The sequence below is a fragment of the Salvelinus sp. IW2-2015 genome, linkage group LG27 (assembly GCF_002910315.2).
Source record: "Salvelinus sp. IW2-2015 linkage group LG27, ASM291031v2, whole genome shotgun sequence".
NCBI lineage: Eukaryota > Metazoa > Chordata > Actinopteri > Salmoniformes > Salmonidae > Salvelinus > Salvelinus sp. IW2-2015.
Genome location: NC_036867.1, coordinates 32,523,210 through 32,544,475, shown reverse-complemented (window position 1 = coordinate 32,544,475; position 21,266 = coordinate 32,523,210). Strand labels below are relative to the sequence as shown.

Below are 21,266 nucleotides of genomic sequence, written 5' to 3'. Positions count from 1 at the left end.
GAAGCGGTGCTTCAGTGTGTCTTTTGGGTCGACAATCATGACCGTGTCTCTGAGTTATTGTCTGGATGAAGTGCTGTTCGTCATCGACACACACCACTGTCAGGAACCATAGATCCAGTGATCCAACATGATCAGCATTACTGGCCCACTAGATCCCAGTATGCCTTCTCCCTGTCTGCTGACAGTACACACACGGACATGGACACACACACACACACACACACACACACACACACACAGACACAGACAGACACACACACACGCGCGCACACGCACACGCACACACACACACACAAGCAGTATTTATCTCCCCCGGGTTTCTGCACTCTGCATGGGCCCCACTGCTACACAGTCTGTCTCTTGTCTCACCATGGAGTCACATGGATTCACGGTGGTGATCTTTCGACTTTACTGACCCCAGTTCAGAGTCGTACAGTGTCAAACCTCCGTTCCCACACTATCACTGACACTCACTGACACTCCCGTGCTTCACAGTGTCAGCCAAGTCAAACACAGAGATAGGAACCACATGGTACGAAGAAGTGTTCATATTGCAGCAGGGAACGCATGGTGAGCTCAGCCACACACATCTATTAACATTCACTGTTCGTCCCCATGCGTGGATATTGTTGATATGGGAATAATGTTGCAACTACAAGCTGTTTTGTGAGGTCATGCATATTCTGATTCATTCTCAATCAGAAGATATCTGAGCGATATCACGTGTGACACTTTTACTCTGAACTGGGGTCCCACACTAAAGATAACCACCATGGGGAGACCAAATCAAATCAAATCGAATTGTATTGGTCACATACACATGGTTAGCAGATGTTAATGCGAGTGTAGCGAAATGCTTGTGCTTCTAGTTCCGACCGTGCAGTAATAGCTAACAAGTAATCGAACAATTTCACAATAACTACCTTAAAAAACTGTAAAGCGACTTCAATTAAAGTGCCTGAGCATTTCAAACTGTCAAGATTAACAAAAGTCTATAAAACAATCAAAATATGCTTTCACAAGCAGCGAGCTTAAAAAGTATGACATTGCACACAAGTGTAAAGGAATGATTAAGAATATGTACATATAAATATATAGATGAGCGATGGCCGAACGGCATAGGCAAGATGCAGTAGATGGTATAGAGTACAGTATATACATATGAGATGAGTAATGTAGCGTATGTAAACATTATATAAAGTGGCATTGTTTAAGTGACTAGTGATACATTTATTACATCCAATTATTAATTATTAAAGTGGCTAGAGATTGAGTCTGTATGTTGGCAGCAGCCACTCAACGTTAGTGATGGTTGTTTAACAGTCTGATGGCCTTGAGATAGAAGCTGTTTTTCAGTCTCTCGGTCCCTGKTTTGATGCACCTGTACTGACCTCGCCTTCTATATGATAGCGGGGTGAACAGGCAGTGGCTCCAGTGGTAGTTGTCCTTGAGGATCTTTTTGGCCTTCCTGTGACATCGGGTGGTGTAGGTGTCCTGGAGGGCAGGTAGTTTGCCACCGGTGATGCGTTGTGCAGACCTCACTACCCTCTGGAGAGCCTTACGGCTGTGGGCGGAGCATTTGCCGTACCAGGCGGTGATACAGCCCGATAGGATGCTCTCGATTGTGGATCTGTAAACGTTTGTGAGTGTTTTTGGTGACAAGCCAAATTTCTTCAGCCTCCTGAGGTTGAAGAGGCGCTGTTGCGCCTTCTTCACCATGCTGTCTGTGTGGGTGGACCATTTCAGTTTGTCTGTGATGTGTACGCCGAGGAACTTAAAACTTTACACCTTCTCCACTACTGTCCCGTCGATGTGGATAGGGGGTTGCTCCCTCTGCTGTTTCCTGAAGTCCACGATCATCTCCTTTGTTTTGTTGATGTTGAGTGTGAGGTTATTTTCCTGACACCACACTCCGAGGGCCCTCACCTCCTCCCTGTAGGCCGTCTCGTCGTTGTTGGTAATCAAGCCTACCACTGTAGTGTCGTCTGCAAACTTGATGATTGAGTTGGAGGCGTGCATGGCCACGCAGTCATGGGTGAACAGGGAGTACAGGAGAGGGCTGAGAACGCACCCTTGTGGGGCCCCAGGGGTGGGTCGTCATTGTAAATAAGAATTTGTTCTTAACTGACTTGCCAAGTTAAATAAAGGTTAAATAAAAAAAATAAAAGAGCAGGTCCAGCTTGGACCTCAGAGTACAGAGGTCTCTTTCTCCTGAGCCAAACATCCAGCCACTTCAACCTACTCTGAGCTCTCCATACATCTACATAGCTCAGGCATGACCAAAGCGTTTTGTGGTCATGAAATTAAAAGCGGACAAGGGGAGTTGACCACCACAGCATGTTTGAGGTTGACCAAAATTGCATCACTGAGAAAATGTGTGCATAAAATATACAAAGCCCACTTTAAATAGAGTTGAACTAAAGTTCTAGTTTATTTAATAGCAACTAATAATGTAAAAATGCTAATATATAATGTATAAGACAATTCGTTTTCGGACCATGCCGTGCAAGCACAGTACACCACTCTACTAGGATCCTGTTGCGTTTGTTTGAGGGGAGGGGGAGTTTGTGAACTTGAACTTCACACAGGCCGATGAGGAAGGAGGAAGAGAGGGAACAAAAGAAGGAAAGGAGGGTAAGGGGTTGCAAAGGAAGTAGAGTGTGGGTGGAGTCAGAGTTCAACGCCTGATTTCCAACTCCCTCCACACACCCTCTCTGTCCTTCTGACCCTCTCTGTCCTTCTGACCCTCTCTGTTGCTCCATAAGAGAAAGAGAGAGAGGGTGAGGCAGAGAGGCTCTGCTGCTGCTGCTGTGTGTGTTGTGGTGTAAAAGAGGATGGAAACAAAACGGGATCTCCTAACCGCTTTGGGGCTTGCAGCTCATGTCTACTCGCACTGTGTATGGCCATCGCCCTGGCAACGTTTACTTAGTAACGCAATAAACGCATGTCTCCATTCGTTACAATTAACATCTTTGGTTGCCAAGGAAGTTAGGTCCAAAACATACAATATGCAAAGGGCCTTGTCTGATTTGCCTTTGTTGTTGATGCAGAGTGTGTATAGCTAACTGCTATGTCGGTGGATGCCCAGACCAACAACAAAAAAAATTGTCGGAGTGTCTGTTAGCTCTCGTCATGGCCTGGCTTGCAACGAGGCTGCAGTCTTCTTCTAATTGATGCTATTTTGGACAGGGCAGGAACTATTTGAGGAAAAGTTATGTGTGGCAGAAACTAGCAAGGACAGTCAATCCTTCTGGTGTGTATGTGCGTGCGTACATGTGCAGTGCTAGCTAACATCTCCGACCACAAGAACATCCTCTGCTGTTTTGGGAGTTAAGAGGGGCCGGGCGGTGGGGGGACGGGGGTGTGTGTGTGATGATATTTAGAACATGTGTTGCTGCTCGACAGGAAAAGGAAGCTTGCGTCTGGCCATGTGACACTCTGAGGTACCATATTTCTGTCTGCCCTCTACTCAACAATCGGCCTCAGAGACTCAAAGTGCAATTAACACGGCAACACAGATATAAACCGTTTCCTGAGAGAAATAGAGAGAGAGAGAGAAATAGAGAGAGAGAGAGAGAGAGAGAGAGAAAGAGACAGAGAGAGAAGAGAGAGAGAGCGAGTAGAGAGAGAGAGAGAGAGAGAGAGAGAGAGAGAGAGAGAGAGAGAGAGAGAGAGAGAGAGAGAGAGAGAGAGAGAGAGAGAGAGAGAGAGAGAGAGAGAGAGAGAGAGAGAGAGAGAGAGAGAGAGAGAGAGAGAGAGAGAGGGAGGAGACAGAGAGAGAGAGAGAGAGAGAGAGAGAACGCGAGCAGAGAGAGAGAGAGAGAGAGAGAGAGAGAGAGAGAGAGAGAGAGAGAGAGAGAGAGAGAGAGAGAGAGAGAGAGAGAGAGAGAGAAGCGAGAGAGCAGAGACTAGCAGTCAGAGTTGAGAAGCGAGGCGAAACGAAGGGAGAAAAAAGAAGCCTCTACAAGATCTCAATCCAACAGTCTTCACCTCTGTCGTAAGAGTTCGCTACAATGTGGCCTATGAGGCAGCTAAAGTGTTGGTTATCTATGAGTCAGAGTATGTGCCACCCACCACTGAAGAAGCTCTTGACCTTGAGGTATCCCACACTGAGCCGAAGCACAGACAGCTTGTCCAGCCTCGCACGTACATCCTCTGAGAACGGCAACAGCCCGGTCAACTTGTCCAGCTCTCCGTTCAGCCGATCCCTGTGGCGCTTTGACGGGTTCGACTTGATGCCATCTGTAGGAGGGGGTTTAGGACTGAAAAAGAGAGAAAAATAKGTTASSGTRCGATGATGGGGGTTTGAAAWTGATGCAGGMTTTTTTTATGGTCCCCGTTTCAACCCAAGAACTTGGTCTTTCTATTATTGTTGAAAAGAGTCTTCTAAGATATACTGGTGCTGAGAACTAAACACAAAAGTAGAAAGTGTGACAAGCAGCCCCGGTCTCTGCTAAACAGCCTGGTTTCTCTGGTGATGATGAAACCACCTTGTAAGAAATATTTTGGTAAAGAAGAGAATGGAATAGTAGTGCATATCTTTCACGGAATCTGATTTCCTTTTATTGTAATGTGAAAATGCCTGATCAATTTAGTCCTTAATGAAGTTGGATCTACTCTATGATTTTAGCCGTGTGCTATTCGTGTTAAGGTATTCCCCTGTCCACTGTTGGGTTTCTGTTGAAGTGAATTCTGGCACTAAAGAAGACTCTAAGGCTGTTGAAAAACATACCTAGGGCCACTTCAGGAAATGTGATCCAGACCCAAAAACCTCCCAGAACAATTGTCTTTTACAGAGATGTCTCAAGTTTACAAATGTACAAAATGGCACCCTATTCCCTATAGCACCTGTCAAACTCAAGGCCAGCGGGCGGTTTGAGTAAATAAATATATTTACTGAACAAAAATATAAACGCAACATGCAACAACTTCGACGATTTTACTGAGTTTCAGTTCATATAAGGAAATCAGTCAATTTAAATAAATGAATTAGGCCCTAAACTATGGATTTCACATGACTGGGCAGGAGCGCAGCCAATCAGAATTAGTTTTTTTCTCCCACAAAAGGGCTTTATTACTGACAGAAATACTCCTCAGTTTTATCAGCTGTCCGAGTGGCTGGTCTCGGACGATCCCGCAGGTGAAGAAGCCGGATGTGGAGGTCCGGGGTTGGCGTTGTTACACGTGGTCTGCGGTTGTAAGGCCGGTTGGACATACTGCCCCCCCCCAAAAAAAWTTACGTAGGCGATTTATGGTAGGGAAATTAACATTAAATTCTCTGTTAACAGCTCAGGTGGACATTCCTGCAGTCAGCATGCCAATTGCACGTCCCCTCAAAACTTGAGACATCTGTGGCATTGTGTTGTGCGCCAAAATTGCACATTTAAGTGGCCTTTTATTGTCCCCCAGCACAAGGTGCACCTGTGTAATGATCATGCTGTTTAATCAGCTTCTTGATATGCCACACTTGTCAGGTGAATGGATTATTTTGGCAAAGGAGAAATCCTCACCAACAGTACAAATACAAACAAATTTGTGCACAGAACTTGAGAGAAAAAAACATTTTGTGCATATGGACAATTTCTGGGATCTTTTATTTCAGCTCATGAAACATTTTTGCTCAGTACACACAGAATAGTCTCTTCACTCTGTCCAGCTAGCTAACAGTCATCGAAATGAAAGCTTGACAGTCAATAAGCATTGAACATTCCGAAAGCGATAGGTAGAGGACAAGTTTTTTGCAAATTTTGACGGCAAGCTCAATTTTAACTGCGGCCCTCCGGACCTCGGTGAAGATCGAATGCAGCCTGCGTGGAACCTTTGTATGACACCCCCCCGGGCCTATAGCATCAAAAGTAGTGAACTATAGGGAATACGCTGTCATTTCAGATACATACAGAGACTCGATCCCCTTTGATAGTTGAAGAGTAGCTGAAGCAGATGTGATTCTCAACCTCAAGTAAAGAACCAGGTCATCCTGATTCCTCACAAATACAGGCCTCTGTGTACCAGGTATTTTGTCTTAGAGTAAGTCTCACCAAGCACCTTTGGGTCACAGCTACTGCACTCTCTCTGGCATATTCCTAGAAATGTACTTAACTCTCTTTGTAAACTGTCAAATAGCATAATTAATCCATTATAATGTTCAACTAACTACAAAAGGCCTTAAGTCCAAGAGCTTATATTAGGCTGGTCAGAGTTGTTTTAGGCATTTGATAAGCAAGGCAATATTAGCTTTGTGTGTCAAATATACTGTACATCACAATCATCTATTCCCCCCAAAAAACGATGTGAAAAATGTTATTGGAAATGAACTTTCAGACATAGAAGAAAAACTGAAAAATGTATTAGAAATGAATTGTCATAGACATAGATGACATGTCAAACCCTAAACCTTATAATGTTGTTAACATAGTGTGTCATTGTCTACTCTTACCAATCATTAAAACCAACAAGTTCTCCCACTTCTGAATTTCCTGGTTCAATGTTTGGGAGAACCTTGTCTTGAGAAACCAAGCCATTGTTGTCAAATGGAGGTCTGTTGTAACCCAACACTGTATTTTCACCAGCAAGGGCTTACCCGAAGGGATTTTAACAGTAACTCAAGCCAGAGGTTTGGAACCAAATTATACATMCCCAGAAAACAAGGGAAAGTGATGACACCGGAGACTGGCCTTGGGGACAATAGGCCCTTCATTCAGACCATCTCTGTCCGTCCACCATCTTGGATTCCATCTTGYATACCTCACACAGACGGAGGCACCTTCATTGTTGTAGCACAGGTGATATCACAAGTTAATGACAAATTCCAAGTGACATTAGCATGTTTTGATACGGGGTGCACGTAGTTCAATGTTACAGTAGTGTATTCTTAACCACTGCAAGGGCCACACAGTGATGTTTACATACTTATGTATTTATAATAAGATAAGTGCTAGCTTCTTGTAGCATTTTGGCGTACATCATTAAAATGGCCAACCTTTCCATAAACAGTTCAAACCAGTCGGCCTAGATCTGAACCAAAATAGATAACAGGCCAGTCTTCCAAAGGTCAACCTGATGGCTGAGCAGAGGAGGAGTGATAGAGGAACCAGCTCTAGGTAATCTGATTTTGAGTGTTGTAACCGACACATGACACGAGAGGCCTGTGCACGTTTGGAAATAGCGGGGCCCAGGCCTGGATTCAAATAGTATTTGTTTTCCAGCAAATACTTTCAACATTTGACATAGCCATCACGGAGTGCCAGATGGGCAGCTTTTTGRCTTTTGGGCCTATTCTATTGGTTATTTTGCGCCAGGCAAGCTCAACCAAGGGCAGCTAAAGTATTTGAAAGTGCACAAATACTATTTGAGCCCGGCTCTGGTAAGGTCATTCCCACCCTGATAACCTCCAGTAGAACTCTATCTGTCTCTGGTCCACCACAACAAAACAAGACTGGAATTAAACTCAGATGGCTCAACCTYCAGCGTTCGTCTTGCCCACCTCGCTGGCTCTCTCACCATGACTCATACTGTAGGTCCAATTCTTAAAACAATGGATGTGTAGTGTTARCTATCTTGGCAGAGTTWTACCATCTTATTGCAAGACRGCTTTCCCAGACTCCCAAACAAAGGTACTTTGTCTGAGTCAGTGTAGCAACAACCCCTGAATAAGATTAGGTTATATGTCTAAAATAACAAGTACATCAAAACTGTCTAGCATTCTTTCCAAACACTTTGGTAAAGAAGAAAAAAAGACAAGGTAAATACTGTCTAACATTCTTTCCAAACAGTCAGGACACTGTCTGTGAAGTAATGGGGAAGGTAGTAGCCACACCTGTGGATGGGGAATAGGGGTCCCTTAAAGTAAAGCTTTAAAAGGGGAGAATGTGAATGCATGGTCATCACCATCAAAGTCATATTAATCCATTGACATATTTGCTGCCGAAAATAGCCGAGTCACTTCTGGCTCAAGTGTTACCGTAATGAGCTTCTGGTGAGGTCCGTTACAGTTAATGTAGCCATGTGACATCACTGACAAGTGGCAAGCCAGGGGTGGAGGGGTGGCCGAGGGTCTGGTGTGGACTGGAGAGCCAGGGTCTAGCCTGTCTGTCTGTGTGTGTCTGTCTGCCTGTCGGGTTCCATGTCTGTCTGTCTGTCTGTCTGTCTGTCTGTCTGTCTGTCTGTCTGTCTGTCTGTCTGTCTGTCTGTCTGTCTGTCTGTCTGTCTGTCTGTCTGTCTGTCTGTCTGTGAGTCTCTTAGATAAAAAGTTAAATGTTTGTTGAATTTTTGGATCACTCTCATTTGATTCACAGAGAAATCACAAAGAGTCAAGCATTTTCTGTTCTGAAAGGGATTTTTCCCAGCGGGAAAATCACCAACTAAAAGTCAGTGACCTAGTGATAGTGGCTGACTGAGTATCATACTCAGAGGAATGTCTACTAAAACACTAGCGATGCATCCCAAATGGCATCCTATTCCATATATAGTGCACTACATTTTACCAGGGAGCCCTATGATCCCTGGTCAAAAGTAGTGCACTATACTGTATACGGAATCGAGTGCCATTTGAGAGGCAGACTAAGCCTGGTCTGCACACAGCAGCCACACAATGATATCATTGTGGAGGTAGAAAAAGCTCACTCTATTGGACACTAGAACTGTAGACACTGTCTCCTGCTGTAGGTAATGTAATATCATCAATCTTCTCTTTTTAAAAGGCCAACAGGTTACCCTGTGCCATTGTTCCAACCTTCTGGAAATCTGATAGAGGGAGAGAGCAATGAAAAGATCATGTTTACATATAGGGCTGGTAGAAAGTGTGGAGATTGGAGAAAGAAAATACCTTTTCAAAATTGAGTAAATTACTTGCTGAATAGGGCCATAAGGTTATAACTAGGTAATAATAAAGTAATTACTCATACGTATTAKCTCAATGAGTCCCACCGTATCGCTGGTGCGTTTCGGACTTCTGACTCCTTTAGAACATTGTGCGTCTGAGGTACAGTCTTCTTGTACCATTGGAATCGTCTATTTCTTCTGCATCCGTAAATACCAACCATTAATCTGTTTGATTACCGGTGGCTGAGCTAGGGCAGTATTTGTGAGACAAGGGCGGAACCCAAAGGCAGGTTTTTTTATACAAAAATGTCTGTAGAGTCCGAATGGTTTGAGCTACAAACTATTAAATGCTTTCTATGAAACGCCAAGACTCTCACGAACACGCACATGTTTTCTTTTTTATCTATGTTGCTCACAAGCTACGTAAGAGTCATTAGAAGGTAAGGGGTTCTTCAATATAGAAGATCGTTGGAAATCCCAGGACGTGTGTCAATAACACAGTAATATGGTCAATGAATTGCTGACACAAACTCCAAACTCAACACAGTTGCCACTGACAAGTTGGATATTCATTTCCCAGTGAGCAAACAATTMATGTACTTACAGCTTTCATATAAATTCATTTTTTTATCAAGTTTACCCTTAGACGTCAATAAAAAAAATAAGGTCCGTCTCATGAACGCAACTCTTTATGTAAATATAAGGGCCGGACATGCAGATTAATGAAAGTCAGATAAACGACAATAAGATTTTTGCTGGAATCTTGGGACCAAAATGTTCTGAATAGTGCAATATATTGAAACATTTAAAAAAAAACGATTTGTTCAAGTATTTTTTTTTTGCCAGAGAATACAACTGTATAACTTTGTGTGACTTCGAAATATGGTAATTTGCAGAGGAAAAAGTTTTGGAATGCAAAAAAGTTTGTTCCTCATGATTGGAAAAAAAACGCAGGTCTATTAAATTACAAAATTTCGACCCAGTTTTCCCTGCTCTCCCTCCCCCATGTAAGCATTGCGTGAGAGCGCAGCCAATTTTCAACTTGATTATGACTAATGCAATACTACCATTTCCATGCCAGACCATAACTACACACCAAAACTCAATCTTAAGGTAACCCTAAAGACTTGAGGAAGAATTTATAGCAGGCTACTGTGGAAAATACTGAGAACTTAAATAGAGATTGTATAGATAGCAAATCGAATGAAAATGGTTTGGAACGAGACTGTAGGCTAAATCAGCTGGGCATCGTTGTATCTGCAGAATCACTGCAGATATCCTGAGCTATACCAACTTAAACACAAAACCAGTATCATAATATGCATATTATTCAGAGAATATGATCAATTATAGATTGATACATAACACGTCAATCAATGTGTGTATCGTAAAAATGCAGTCATGCATTCACCCATAAAATTATGACAAAAGGTCTTATTTGCGTAACTTGATTTAGTGAAGCTCAGAACCCATAGCCTATAGTGAAAATAAGTGCCTTACGATAGGCTACACAAAGTCTACTATACACATAGTAGAATAACCTTGAAATTAAACATTTGGTTTATTGTTTTGTGTCGTTATAACCTGTATTAGTAGCATTGGTTGACCTGTAAGACAATGTAACCATTCCTTTTACACAAAGTAGCCGTATCTTTTAACTTGAAAATTATATTCAGAGTTGCTTACATTTTCTGAACAGGCTTCTTCCGTTTCTTAGCGGCGTACTGCGCCGTACTCCCCAACATGATGTATATCTATCTCACTAAGAAAGTCTATAGAATAAGACTATCCAATACGTTTCCCTCTTATTCTTGCAGATAGTTTTCGAAGACACACGACTAGATAAAGCTCTGTATCATGTAAATATCCACAAGGAGTCCGCCAATGTACAGAACGTCTCATACGTCGAAGCTCCAAATATGCGCAGAAACTATTCCTCTTCGTAGACCAGACCGATAAATCCAAAATAGCCTTTTGATTGTAAAAGTTTAAACAAACTTTTCAAACTGCACAGCAGCTAGAAATGTCGTGCGTGAACCGAACACATTTGACTCCTTCCTTTTTTTTCTTTTTTTTTAATGCTGTCATTCCTAATACATTAACATACTGTACACTCCTCCAGTTGGGCGAACGTAAAGGCTGCGTTTTCTGCTACTCGAACCAATCCAGAGCGCTGGTTCACTGTAGCTCGCGCACCAGGTACAGTGGGGCTGCTCGCTATTGGTGCAAAGAGCTTTCAGGAAATATAACACACACAGAGAGAGAGAGAGAGAGAGAGAGAGAGAAAGAGAGAGAGAGACTTTGGTGAGTGTAATGTCTACTGTTCATTTATATTGTTTATTTCTCTTTTATTTATTATCTACTTCACTTGATTTGGCAGTGTTAACATATGTTGCCCATGCCAATAAAGCCCCTTGAATTGAATTGAGAGATATACCTTTAAAGGGGCAATCTGCATTTCTAACAATAATGAAGAGGTCGACCCCGCCACTGTTTTGGTAAACATCTGAGGGATGAGTCTGGAGAAATGTATCCACTCTGAAATTCATAGACAGAGGCACAGAGCTATGGACGGAAGGACTGAGTATCCATGATATCAAAATGATAGTTGTAACCATGTTTTGAGGTTATACGGTACTCGTTTCTAATTACATTGTTAACAAACAAAAGAGTAAAACAAGCTTATAATTTTGGGTCTGATGGAGTACGACAGTTGAACTAAGCTCAAGAGGTTACATTATTCAAGAATCAATGGGTATATATACAGTATCATTAATTTACATTTAAAAACTTGCAGACTGCCCCTTTAAAAGTGGAGTTGTTTATGATATATACAACGAGGACAAACTGTACATATTGTACTTACATAATCGTTTGCAACCTTTGATATCATGGAGAACGCCCTCAGAGCTATGTGCAATAACTAATTTCAATTTAAATACTGGCTATTGTCCTGGGCCTCTAACCTTATGCTAGATGAAAACATTTTTAATATACACAATTTCAGATAATTTTATGTTAGTGCATGCACTTTGGCAACCAAACATTTCCAAAGCCACTTTCTCCCATGCAATAGTATATAATAGATAGCCAGGTATTCCCGGGCTGCGGGGCTCTACCATAACCCTGTTACCATGTGGTTGCGCATGGTTCAATGATGCTGGGAACTTTTCAGACACTCTTCCCATAAAGATGACTTATTGCTGCTGGTTCAATGATGAATGTGGTAATGGTTGCCTAGGGTTGTCTTGAAGAGTTTTTTTGTTGATTTCAACAAAGAAATGCTGTTATGTCCATGGGCTTTTGAAATTCCCCAAACCACAATCCATTAAATACACTTGCAAAATATGGACAGTTACTGTACAAGGCCTTGTTTTATTCCATCTCCTCTTTCTCTGCGATGGCTTAGCTTGGCCAATGGATCCTAGTAGTAAGACAGTATTTCCAGCACATGATAATATTGGATAATTAAATTCTGAAGGAAACTGAAGTGAATGATTAACACTGCCAATAGGGACTTACTGGTAAAGATTCAACAACTTCAAGGGGACACAATGGACAGGATTATAATCACATGGAATAGAAACTAATAGAATAGGATAGAATAAAATAGAGCCTCACTGTATCATGACTTTGTTACTACCAATCATGTGGACTGGGCCAGGGAGGCCAATGTTTGCTAATACGTTGATATGTTCTGTACTCAGGCTGCAGTGATGTAGACACCCCAGACTGTGATTGGTTTGGTTGGGTCGCCCAGGTGTTGCTGTCTGACAGGGAGTGGAAAGGCACACACAACCTCTGACCGACCACATTGACCACGGAGCATGAACTATCCGCAGCACACATACTGAAACAGTGTCAGTAAAAACAAACAGTCACAGAAAGGACAGTAAAGCACACCACAGAATAGCTGACAGCTTTGACTTGGCTGGCAAAGAGGGGTGATATGCAATCTGTAAAATCAACTTACTCAACACTCCACAAAGTAGGTCCCCATACGACAACAGGCCATGGTCGCAAGTTAACTTCTTTGAAAAAGTAGGAGTTCAATTATTGTTCAATCTGTCACCCTTTACTCCTACACCCTGTCAGTAAACACTGAATGGAGGATTGGGGTTGAAAGGTCTCTCTGTTCTCTTGTTCTTGTTGATTAACCAGTCAATCACAATGTATTTTGGCTTCATATATTCAGCTGCTGGCAATGACATAGCGTTCCTACAGATTTCATAACCACTGTTTATGTGTGGATCCACATATCGACAAAGTATTTGCCCAATTGTCAACTGAAGCAATGTATTGGGGTTTACACTATAATGGAAACTTTTAACACATGATATCAGTCAACATTACTGTAGTACTAAAGCTGAATTGAATACAAATTGTGATAAATGTATGTTGAGATATAGAGCCTAAATTGAGTGCAATTCCAGAACTAACACCAGTTGGTTATTTTGTGCCTGTTTTTTTGCGTCTGTTTTCCCCCTATTAACAACACTCACCAGAAATAATTTGGCATAGCTGCCTATTAAAGTGTCCTATCCAAGCAAGTATTTGAAATCACCGTCATAGCCACTGGAGGGAAAGTCTCTGCCATAGCGAAGAACAAATTAACACATGGGAAAACCTATTTCGTTACCATAGAGCCACTGTTGTTGGTGCTTATAAACAAACCAGTAACAAGTAAGCAGCTATTTATGATATACCACAATCTGGCACCATTAAATTACTTTTACGGTCAAAAATACATCCAGTTAAATTAAAGTTTGACTTGAAATAAAGAAAATCTGTCCGGATAACATACAGGAAACTGACACACAGACCGTAGTTAGTGAAGTTGTCTTGGTAGCACTGTAATTATGTAGATTGCAGAGGGAGTGTAAATTGTATGAATMAAAATGAAGAATCGACTGTTTGTAGTGAGAACAAATGGAGTTTATAAAAACCCTCTCTGTTTTGACATTCATTTGAAGCACGGTGCCAATATTGTCATGATGGAGTTCAGATCTGAAATTCTACTTCAATCTGAAATATGATTTATAAAATGCTGTTAAAATAGCTGTAGTATGATACAAATTCTAGGGTTATTGTGAAGGTAGAATTCAGTTTAGCTCTATCTGACATGTCAAGAAATAAACATGCAACATTAACAAAACTGCACTCTTAACATGAGCTAATCAAAGAATTACACATTTAGAGTTATACAATTCAGAGATGTTTATATTGTTTGGCAGGGACAGGGTGAAACTGCGATTAGTTCCCAGTTCTAGATGGCAAATCAAATATTGTTACCATAGTGTTTAACAAGACACGCAGAGATGATTTTAATACACTAGTAAATCTGTTGAAAACAGTTTTAAATGTTACCCATTGAACTTTTACTGGGTAGCATTTAGTTCTATAACCAGCTTCATAAAGTGAAATGAGCGCTGTGTCATTTTGCATTCTTCTCAATTATCACATCTTTCTGTACCTGAATCCATGATATAGCGCTTCAGAAAACTGATGTGCTTTTAAGGAAAAACAAACGAAAATGCCATTTATATGTCATCTGCCTTCTCAAAGTATTTGTTGGCATGAAGAGACTAAGATATACTTGTTTGTGAGTTTCGTAACCAAGGACAGTTTAGGTTGCACAATGGGAAATGTAAACAAATTTGCTGATTGTATCCAGTACAATACTCAGATTTAATAGGTTTGAGGCATGAAGTGGGTGGAAAATGTACCTTCGCTGCCTGGTRTCTACCCTCAAGTAATAGCTACCACCCTGGTTCCCTCTGCTCACGCTGCAGTTATTGACTGATATTACATTCTTATTAGAGCAAGGAATTCTGCCCCTAGAGGTGAAAACCAGAACCCTTGTAGGATAGGTCAGCAATTTACAAGAACAGAGGCKGAGGAATTTGGCGCTATGACCATTCTACACAATCCATTTATATGTATATCTGAAAACCACTGACCATGGTTATTCATGTTCACAGCATTGCTGTTTTCCTGATACTGATGCCGTCTGACAGTGTTGGAGTCTAGTCGGACGAGTTGGCGTGGATGATGCTGTTTTGAATTGAGCATAATGTCTCTCTCTGCTCTTGCCCTTCATTTGACGAAAACACGGAATAAAGCACTGGATCTTCAAAAGACTGAACTGGCTCGAAGTTCAAAACTCAAGCTGTTGGATGGCCGCCCTGTCCAGCCATCAATTTGTGCTGTACTTATAAGGGTGCAGCACTAGTGGAAAAACAGCAACAACCTAGCTAAATCTGATACTATCACATAGGTCTGGGAACAGTTACAGGAGCTTACCTCCAATCAAAATGGCTGCCGAAGGTTGCGATTTGGCATCGTTTCATTTGCTACAAGTTGTTTGTGTTTACCTCTCTTTGAAGCAGAGAGGGGAAGTCCGGGGTTGTCTGGTTCACAGAGAAAGGAAGGGATTAAATCCATTGTTAAATCCAGAAGTGGCTCTTACCCTTTACTCAGATCCGAGTAGCCATATCTAGCCAAGCACTTGACCTGTGGAAGAAGAAAATAAAGAGTGTACAAGGAAATACAAGTCTTCTCCCCAGTGAAGTTCTTTCATCTCTCTGCGCTCTCATCGTTATATTTATGGGTACAGTAATGTATCATTGTACATAATATTGAATATATTATGAGTATATGCTTCGAGGATATCTGTCGTCATTCTAGTGCTGTAAATCATAAAGTATTGCACTCTCTCTGTACTCAGCCCGGTGGTGGACCTTGCAATGTTCCTCTCAATGTTCCTCTCAGTCTTGTATAGATGTATGAAACATGATGAAAATGACACACTATCTCCACCTTAAAGTATCAAACCTGATAGAGACTCATTCTTCAAACTCAGTCCAGGCCTGGACCCTGGACCAACACACACACGCACACACACACACACACACACACACACACACACACACACACACACACCACACACCGCAACACGCACACGCACACGCACTACGCACACGCACACACACACACACACACACACACACACGCGCACATACACAAACACACACTTTCAGTCATATAGTCATCCTGAATTTGAATTTGATTTGAGAGACCTGTGATTGCGGACAGATGTTGGCATAGTCGACATAGTGTGTGTGTGCAAAACAAGGTGGAGGGTGGGGAAGAGTTGGTCGGTCGGGTCATTGTATAAACTTTACCTTACCGTCTGGTCATGGCTTTTTCCATGGCAGCTCTAACTCTTTCTCTCTCCAGCCCAATGAATCACAACTGGGTTTATTGGAAGGGACTTAACCCTTGTGGGCGTTAGGTTGGCCTTTTGGAAGACAAATTGGTACCATTTRTCATCTTGTTTTTTTATGATGAGGGATTATTAGCTGTGAACTTTTTAAAGGAGGCGAGGGTAGTGAGTTATGCTCACTGTCACGCAGAGCACTGAGTTGGCTTTAGGACTGTAGTCTTCATTCCTACTCAGGAAACGATTTGRTTGTATCAAACACCGAAGTCAGCCTTCACTTTAGCCTCGCCTCTATACTTTCAACAGAAACTGAAGACCACCATTTATTTAAACAGTGTGTGAGGTAGAGTACTCCTAAGTGCCTACCTAGCTGACATGTTTTGAATAGTCAGGCTCGGGTGTGTTATTTGTCCTCTACGGTGTAGATGGAAGGGCTTTAACGTACGTTTCTCTCCTGTGAGTAGATGATGGGCGCACACACTGGGTCTCCTGACGGTAGAAGTGGGCAGGGAGCCAGTCATCTCAGATCTCTACAAGTGCCAAGGAGGTAGGAGATAGGAGTTGGTTTGGGATCTAAGGGATATCTCTGCTGTCCAACCTACTGGGAAATGGCGGGCCAACTAAATTGTAAACTCCAGTCTGTACCCCACAGGTATAAGGGCAGGGGTAAGTTTTGTGAATCAAGTGAAAAASTACTTGATTGTCATACTTGAGTAAAAGTAAAGAAACAGTACCTTAATAGAAAATGACTTGAGTAAAAGTGAAAGTCACCCAGTAAAATACTATTTGAGTAAAAGTGTAAAAGTATTTGGTTTTAAATATACTTAAGTATCAAAGTAAATGGAATTTCTAAAATGTACTTAAGTATCAAAAGTAAAGTAAAAGTACAAGTTCTTTAATATTCCTTATTAAGCAAACCAGACGGCARGATTAAATATTTTTATTGACAAATAGCCAGGGGCACACTCAAACTAATTTACAAAAAAAATTGTGCTTAGTGAATCTGCCAGATCAGAGGCAGTAGGGATGACCAGGGATGTTCTCTTGATAAGAGTGTGAATTGGACCATTTTCCTGTCAAAATGTAATGAGTACTTTTTGGGTGTCAGGGAAATGCATGGAGTAAAAAGTACATTATTTTCTTTAGGAATGTAGTGAAGTAAAAGTAAAAGTTGGTAAAGATTAAAAACGGTAAAGTACAGATACCCCAAAACATTACTTAAGAAGTACTTTAAAGTATTTTTACTTAAGTACTTTACAACACTGAAGTTTGGGTACCTTATAGTTTGGGTTTGAGTGTAGCTAACAGGTCTGACTGCTGACACCCAGGCTAGCCTTCTCCCACCGGGTCACACCACTTCTAATGCTCAATTTTCTACAAGTGTGAGAAAATAAACATGTTAATGATGAGTGGAGCTGCACACTGAATGAGGCTAGCTCCACATGTGCTTTGAGTTGAGAAGGGGGATTGGGAGGCTTAGGTCTGACAAAGCCCCATTGGTCACTGATATAAGGCTGCAGCACTTTCAGGCTCTTCCATGGGCCACCCCATAGACTCCCACGCATGTTATAATCACTTAGGTGCAGGTTGRCATTGTTGAGCGAATTCGAATCAGACTGATATATTCTCAGATTGTCTAGATCAAAGTAACCTACTCTTAATCAGCTTCCTAAATCGAACAATTGTTGACATAAAAAAAAAACACTTAAACAGTGAATAACTAGTAAATGTACATGAGTAATCATCCAAGGCTGCCATCGCGGTGCTTTGGCAACCACGGAATTCCTAGTGATACTATGTATCATAACATAACGCATGTGTGTAATCATGCTTTTCAGATTGAAAAACATTACCGCAAATTTTTGGTTACCTGATGAAGTGCAAATTGGGCAGTAGACTCACCTTATCTCCAGGCCATCAGACTTTTAAACAGTCACCACTAGCCGGCCTCCACCCAGTACCCTGCCTTGAACTTTAGTCACAGTTACGAGCCGGCTACCACCCGGTACTCTACCCTGAACCTTAGAGACTGCTGCCCAATGTACTTTACATAGTCATTAAACAACTGGTCACTTTAATAACAATAGTAATATTTTTTTACTCTATGTATATACTGTATTCTAGTTGAGGCTCATCCTATATAACTACTGCTGTACAGTCGTGGCCAAAAGTTTTGAGAATTACACAAATATARATTTTCACAAAGTCTGCTGCCTCAGTTTGTATGATGGCAATTTTCATATACTCCAGAATGTTATGAAGAGTGATCAGATGAATTACAATTAATTGCAAAGTCCCTKTTTGCCATGCAAATGAACTGAATCCCCAAAAAACATTTCCACTGGTGTCACGCCCTGACCTTAGTTATCTCTGTTTTCTTTATTATTTTGGTTAGGTCAGGGTGTGATGAGGGTGGGTATGCTTATTTTGTATTGTCTAGTTTTTTTTTGTAAGTCTAGGGGTTTAGTAGGTCTAGGTATTTGTAAGTCTATGGTGGCCTGAATTGGTTCCCAATCAGAGGCAGCTGTTTATTGTTGTCTCTGATTGGGGATCATATTTAGGTTGCCATTTTCCCTTTTGGTTTTGTGGGTTCTCATTCTATGTTTAGTTGCCTGTCTGCACTATCCATATTAGCTTCACGGTTAATTTTGTTATTTTGTTCGTTTTGTTCAGTGTTCGTTCTTTAAATAAAGAAGAATGTACGCTTACCACGCTGCGCCTTGGTCTCCTGCTTACGACGGCCGTGACAACTGCATTTCAGCCCTGCCACAAAAGGACCAGCTGACATCATGTCAATGATTCTCTCGTTAACACAGGTGTGAGTGTTGACGAGGACAAGGCTGGAGATCACTCTGTCATGCTGATTGAGTTTGAATAATAGACTGGAAGCTTCAAAAGGAGGGTGGTGCTTGGAATCATTGTTCTTCCTCTGTCAACCATGGTTACCTGCAAGGAAACACATGCCGTCATCATTGCTTTACACAAAAAGGGCTTCACAGGCATGGATATTGCTTCCAGTAAGATTGCACTTAAATCAACCATGTATCGGATCATCAAGAACTTCAAGGAGAGCGGTTCAATTGTTGTGAAGAAAGCTGCAGGGCGCCCAAGAAAGTCCAGCAAGCACCAGGATCGTCTCCTAAAGTTGATTCAGCTGCGGGATCGGGGCACCACCAGTACAGAGCTTGCTCAGGAATGGCAGCAGGCAGGTGTGAGTGCATCTGCACGCACAGTGAGGCAAAGACTTTTGGAGGATCGCCTGGTGTCAAGAAGGGCCGCAAAGAAGCCACTTCTCTCCAGGAAAAACATCAGGGACAGATTGATATTCTGTAAAAGGTACAGGGATTGGACTGCTGAGGCCTGGGGTAAAGTCATTTTTTCTGATGAATCCCCTTTCCGATTGTTTGGTGCATCTGGAAAAAAGCTTGTCCGGAGAAGARAAGGTGAGCGCTACCATTAGTCCTGTGTCATGCCAACAGTAAAGCATCCTGAGACCATTCATGTGTGGAGTTGCTCCTCAGCCAAGGGAGTGGGCTCACTCACAATTTTGCCTAAGAACACAGCCATGAATAAAGAATGGTACCAACACATCCTCCGAGAGCAACTTCTCCCAGCCATCCAGGAACAGTTTGGTGACGAACAATGCCTTTTCCAGCATGATGGAGCACCTTGCCATTATGCAAAAGTGATAACTAACTGGCTCGGGGAACAAAACATCGATATTTTAGGTCCATGGCCAGGAAACTCCCCAGACCTTAATCCCATTGAGAACTTGTGGTCAATCCTCAAGAGGCGGTGGACAAACAAAACCCCACAAATTCTGACAAACTCCAAGCATTGATTATGCAAGAATGGGCTGCCATCAGTCAGGATGTGGCCCAGAAGTTAATTGCCAGCATGCCAGAGCGGATTGCAGAGGTCTTGAAAAAGAAGGGTCAACACTGCAAATATTGACTCTTTGCATCAACTTCATGTAATTGTCAATAAAAGCCTTTGACACTTAAGAAATGCTTGTAATTATACTTCAGTATTCCATAGTAACATCTGACAAAAATATCTAAAGACACTGAGGCAGCAGACTTTGTGAAAATGTATATTTGTGTCATTCTCAAAACTTTTGGCCATGACTGTAAACACCTTTTCTATTCATATACTGTTCATACCGTCTATACACCACATCCTAATACTATATATTTATATTCCGGACTCTGACATTGCTCGTTCTAATATTTCTATATTTGTTAATTTCTTTCTTTTTCATTTTGGGATTTGTGTGTATTGTTTTGTATTGTTAGGTGGAGCTAGGAATGTAAGCATTTTACTACACCCGTGATAACATCTGCAAAATATGTGTACGTGACCAAAAACATTTGATTTGAAAGTCCCCTTTCTTCCTTCACTCAACTCCATAAAAGTTCTGATGGACTCACATGAATTATGAAGAAAAGATGCATAGTTTTCTTCACTATCAGAATTTAAGGGCAACAACATCCCACTGGGCACAGACGTCAATTCAACGTCTATTCCACGTTGATTCAACCAGTGTGTGCCCAGTYGGATAGGCCTATCTTCTTTTCCCAGTTCCCAAAATAATGAACTCCCATAATAAACTCCACTTGATCCTACTGCCAAGCTCCGCTGTGTAATGATTCATTATATTGAATATCACGTCTACCTGGCTGGCACATCTTGGAGAGATAGGATGATGGGATTTATGAGGAATGTTCTTCTCTCATGTTTATCTGACTGGAAGTGTTTTCAAGATCGGAGTTGGAATTTCGGTAAAAAAATTGAAAGCAGTTATCTCCCAGACATAAATAACAGAGTAATATATAATCCAGCAGTCTTCAGACATCTACTTTCCTCAACTTGACCGTCTGATAACTGTGGCATCCAGCAGGTGGGGCACTACAGTGATCTTGGAGGGAGACAAACAGCTCACCTTGGGTCCTAGGGCATCGGGTTTATGACACCTGGGTCTGACACCTGGGTCTGGCACCTGGGTCTGACACCTGGGTCTGGCCTAGATCCCCAACCTTTGGGTTTTCCAAACTGATGACCACCACTCACTCTGGACAAGTAGCATAGGCACAGATACTGTATGCTGTGGTGCAACGAAAGGCATGGACACCACCTTACAGAATCATGTAAATGTTTCTAACGAAGAATGCAATTAAGGAGGCCCCTAAGGATCAACCGCAACTACATCAAATATATTTACAGA

At 41.8% G+C, this 21,266-nt stretch overlaps 1 protein-coding gene across 1 annotated transcript in view; it reads right to left on the bottom strand.

Annotated features, from left to right (window-relative positions):
- The window catches only part of LOC111953937 (aryl hydrocarbon receptor), an 83,489-nt gene extending 72,562 nt beyond the window's left edge, over window positions 1–10,927 (bottom strand). The window contains exons 1-2 of the mRNA XM_023973421.2: window positions 10,507–10,927; window positions 4,075–4,262 (exon numbers count right to left, since the gene is read on the bottom strand). Of these exons, the coding sequence (XP_023829189.1) occupies window positions 4,075–4,262; window positions 10,507–10,565 (247 nt within the window). The 5' untranslated portion in view covers window positions 10,566–10,927. The remainder of the gene's footprint in view (window positions 1–4,074; window positions 4,263–10,506) is intronic.
- Between the last annotated feature and the right edge of the window lie 10,339 nt (window positions 10,928–21,266).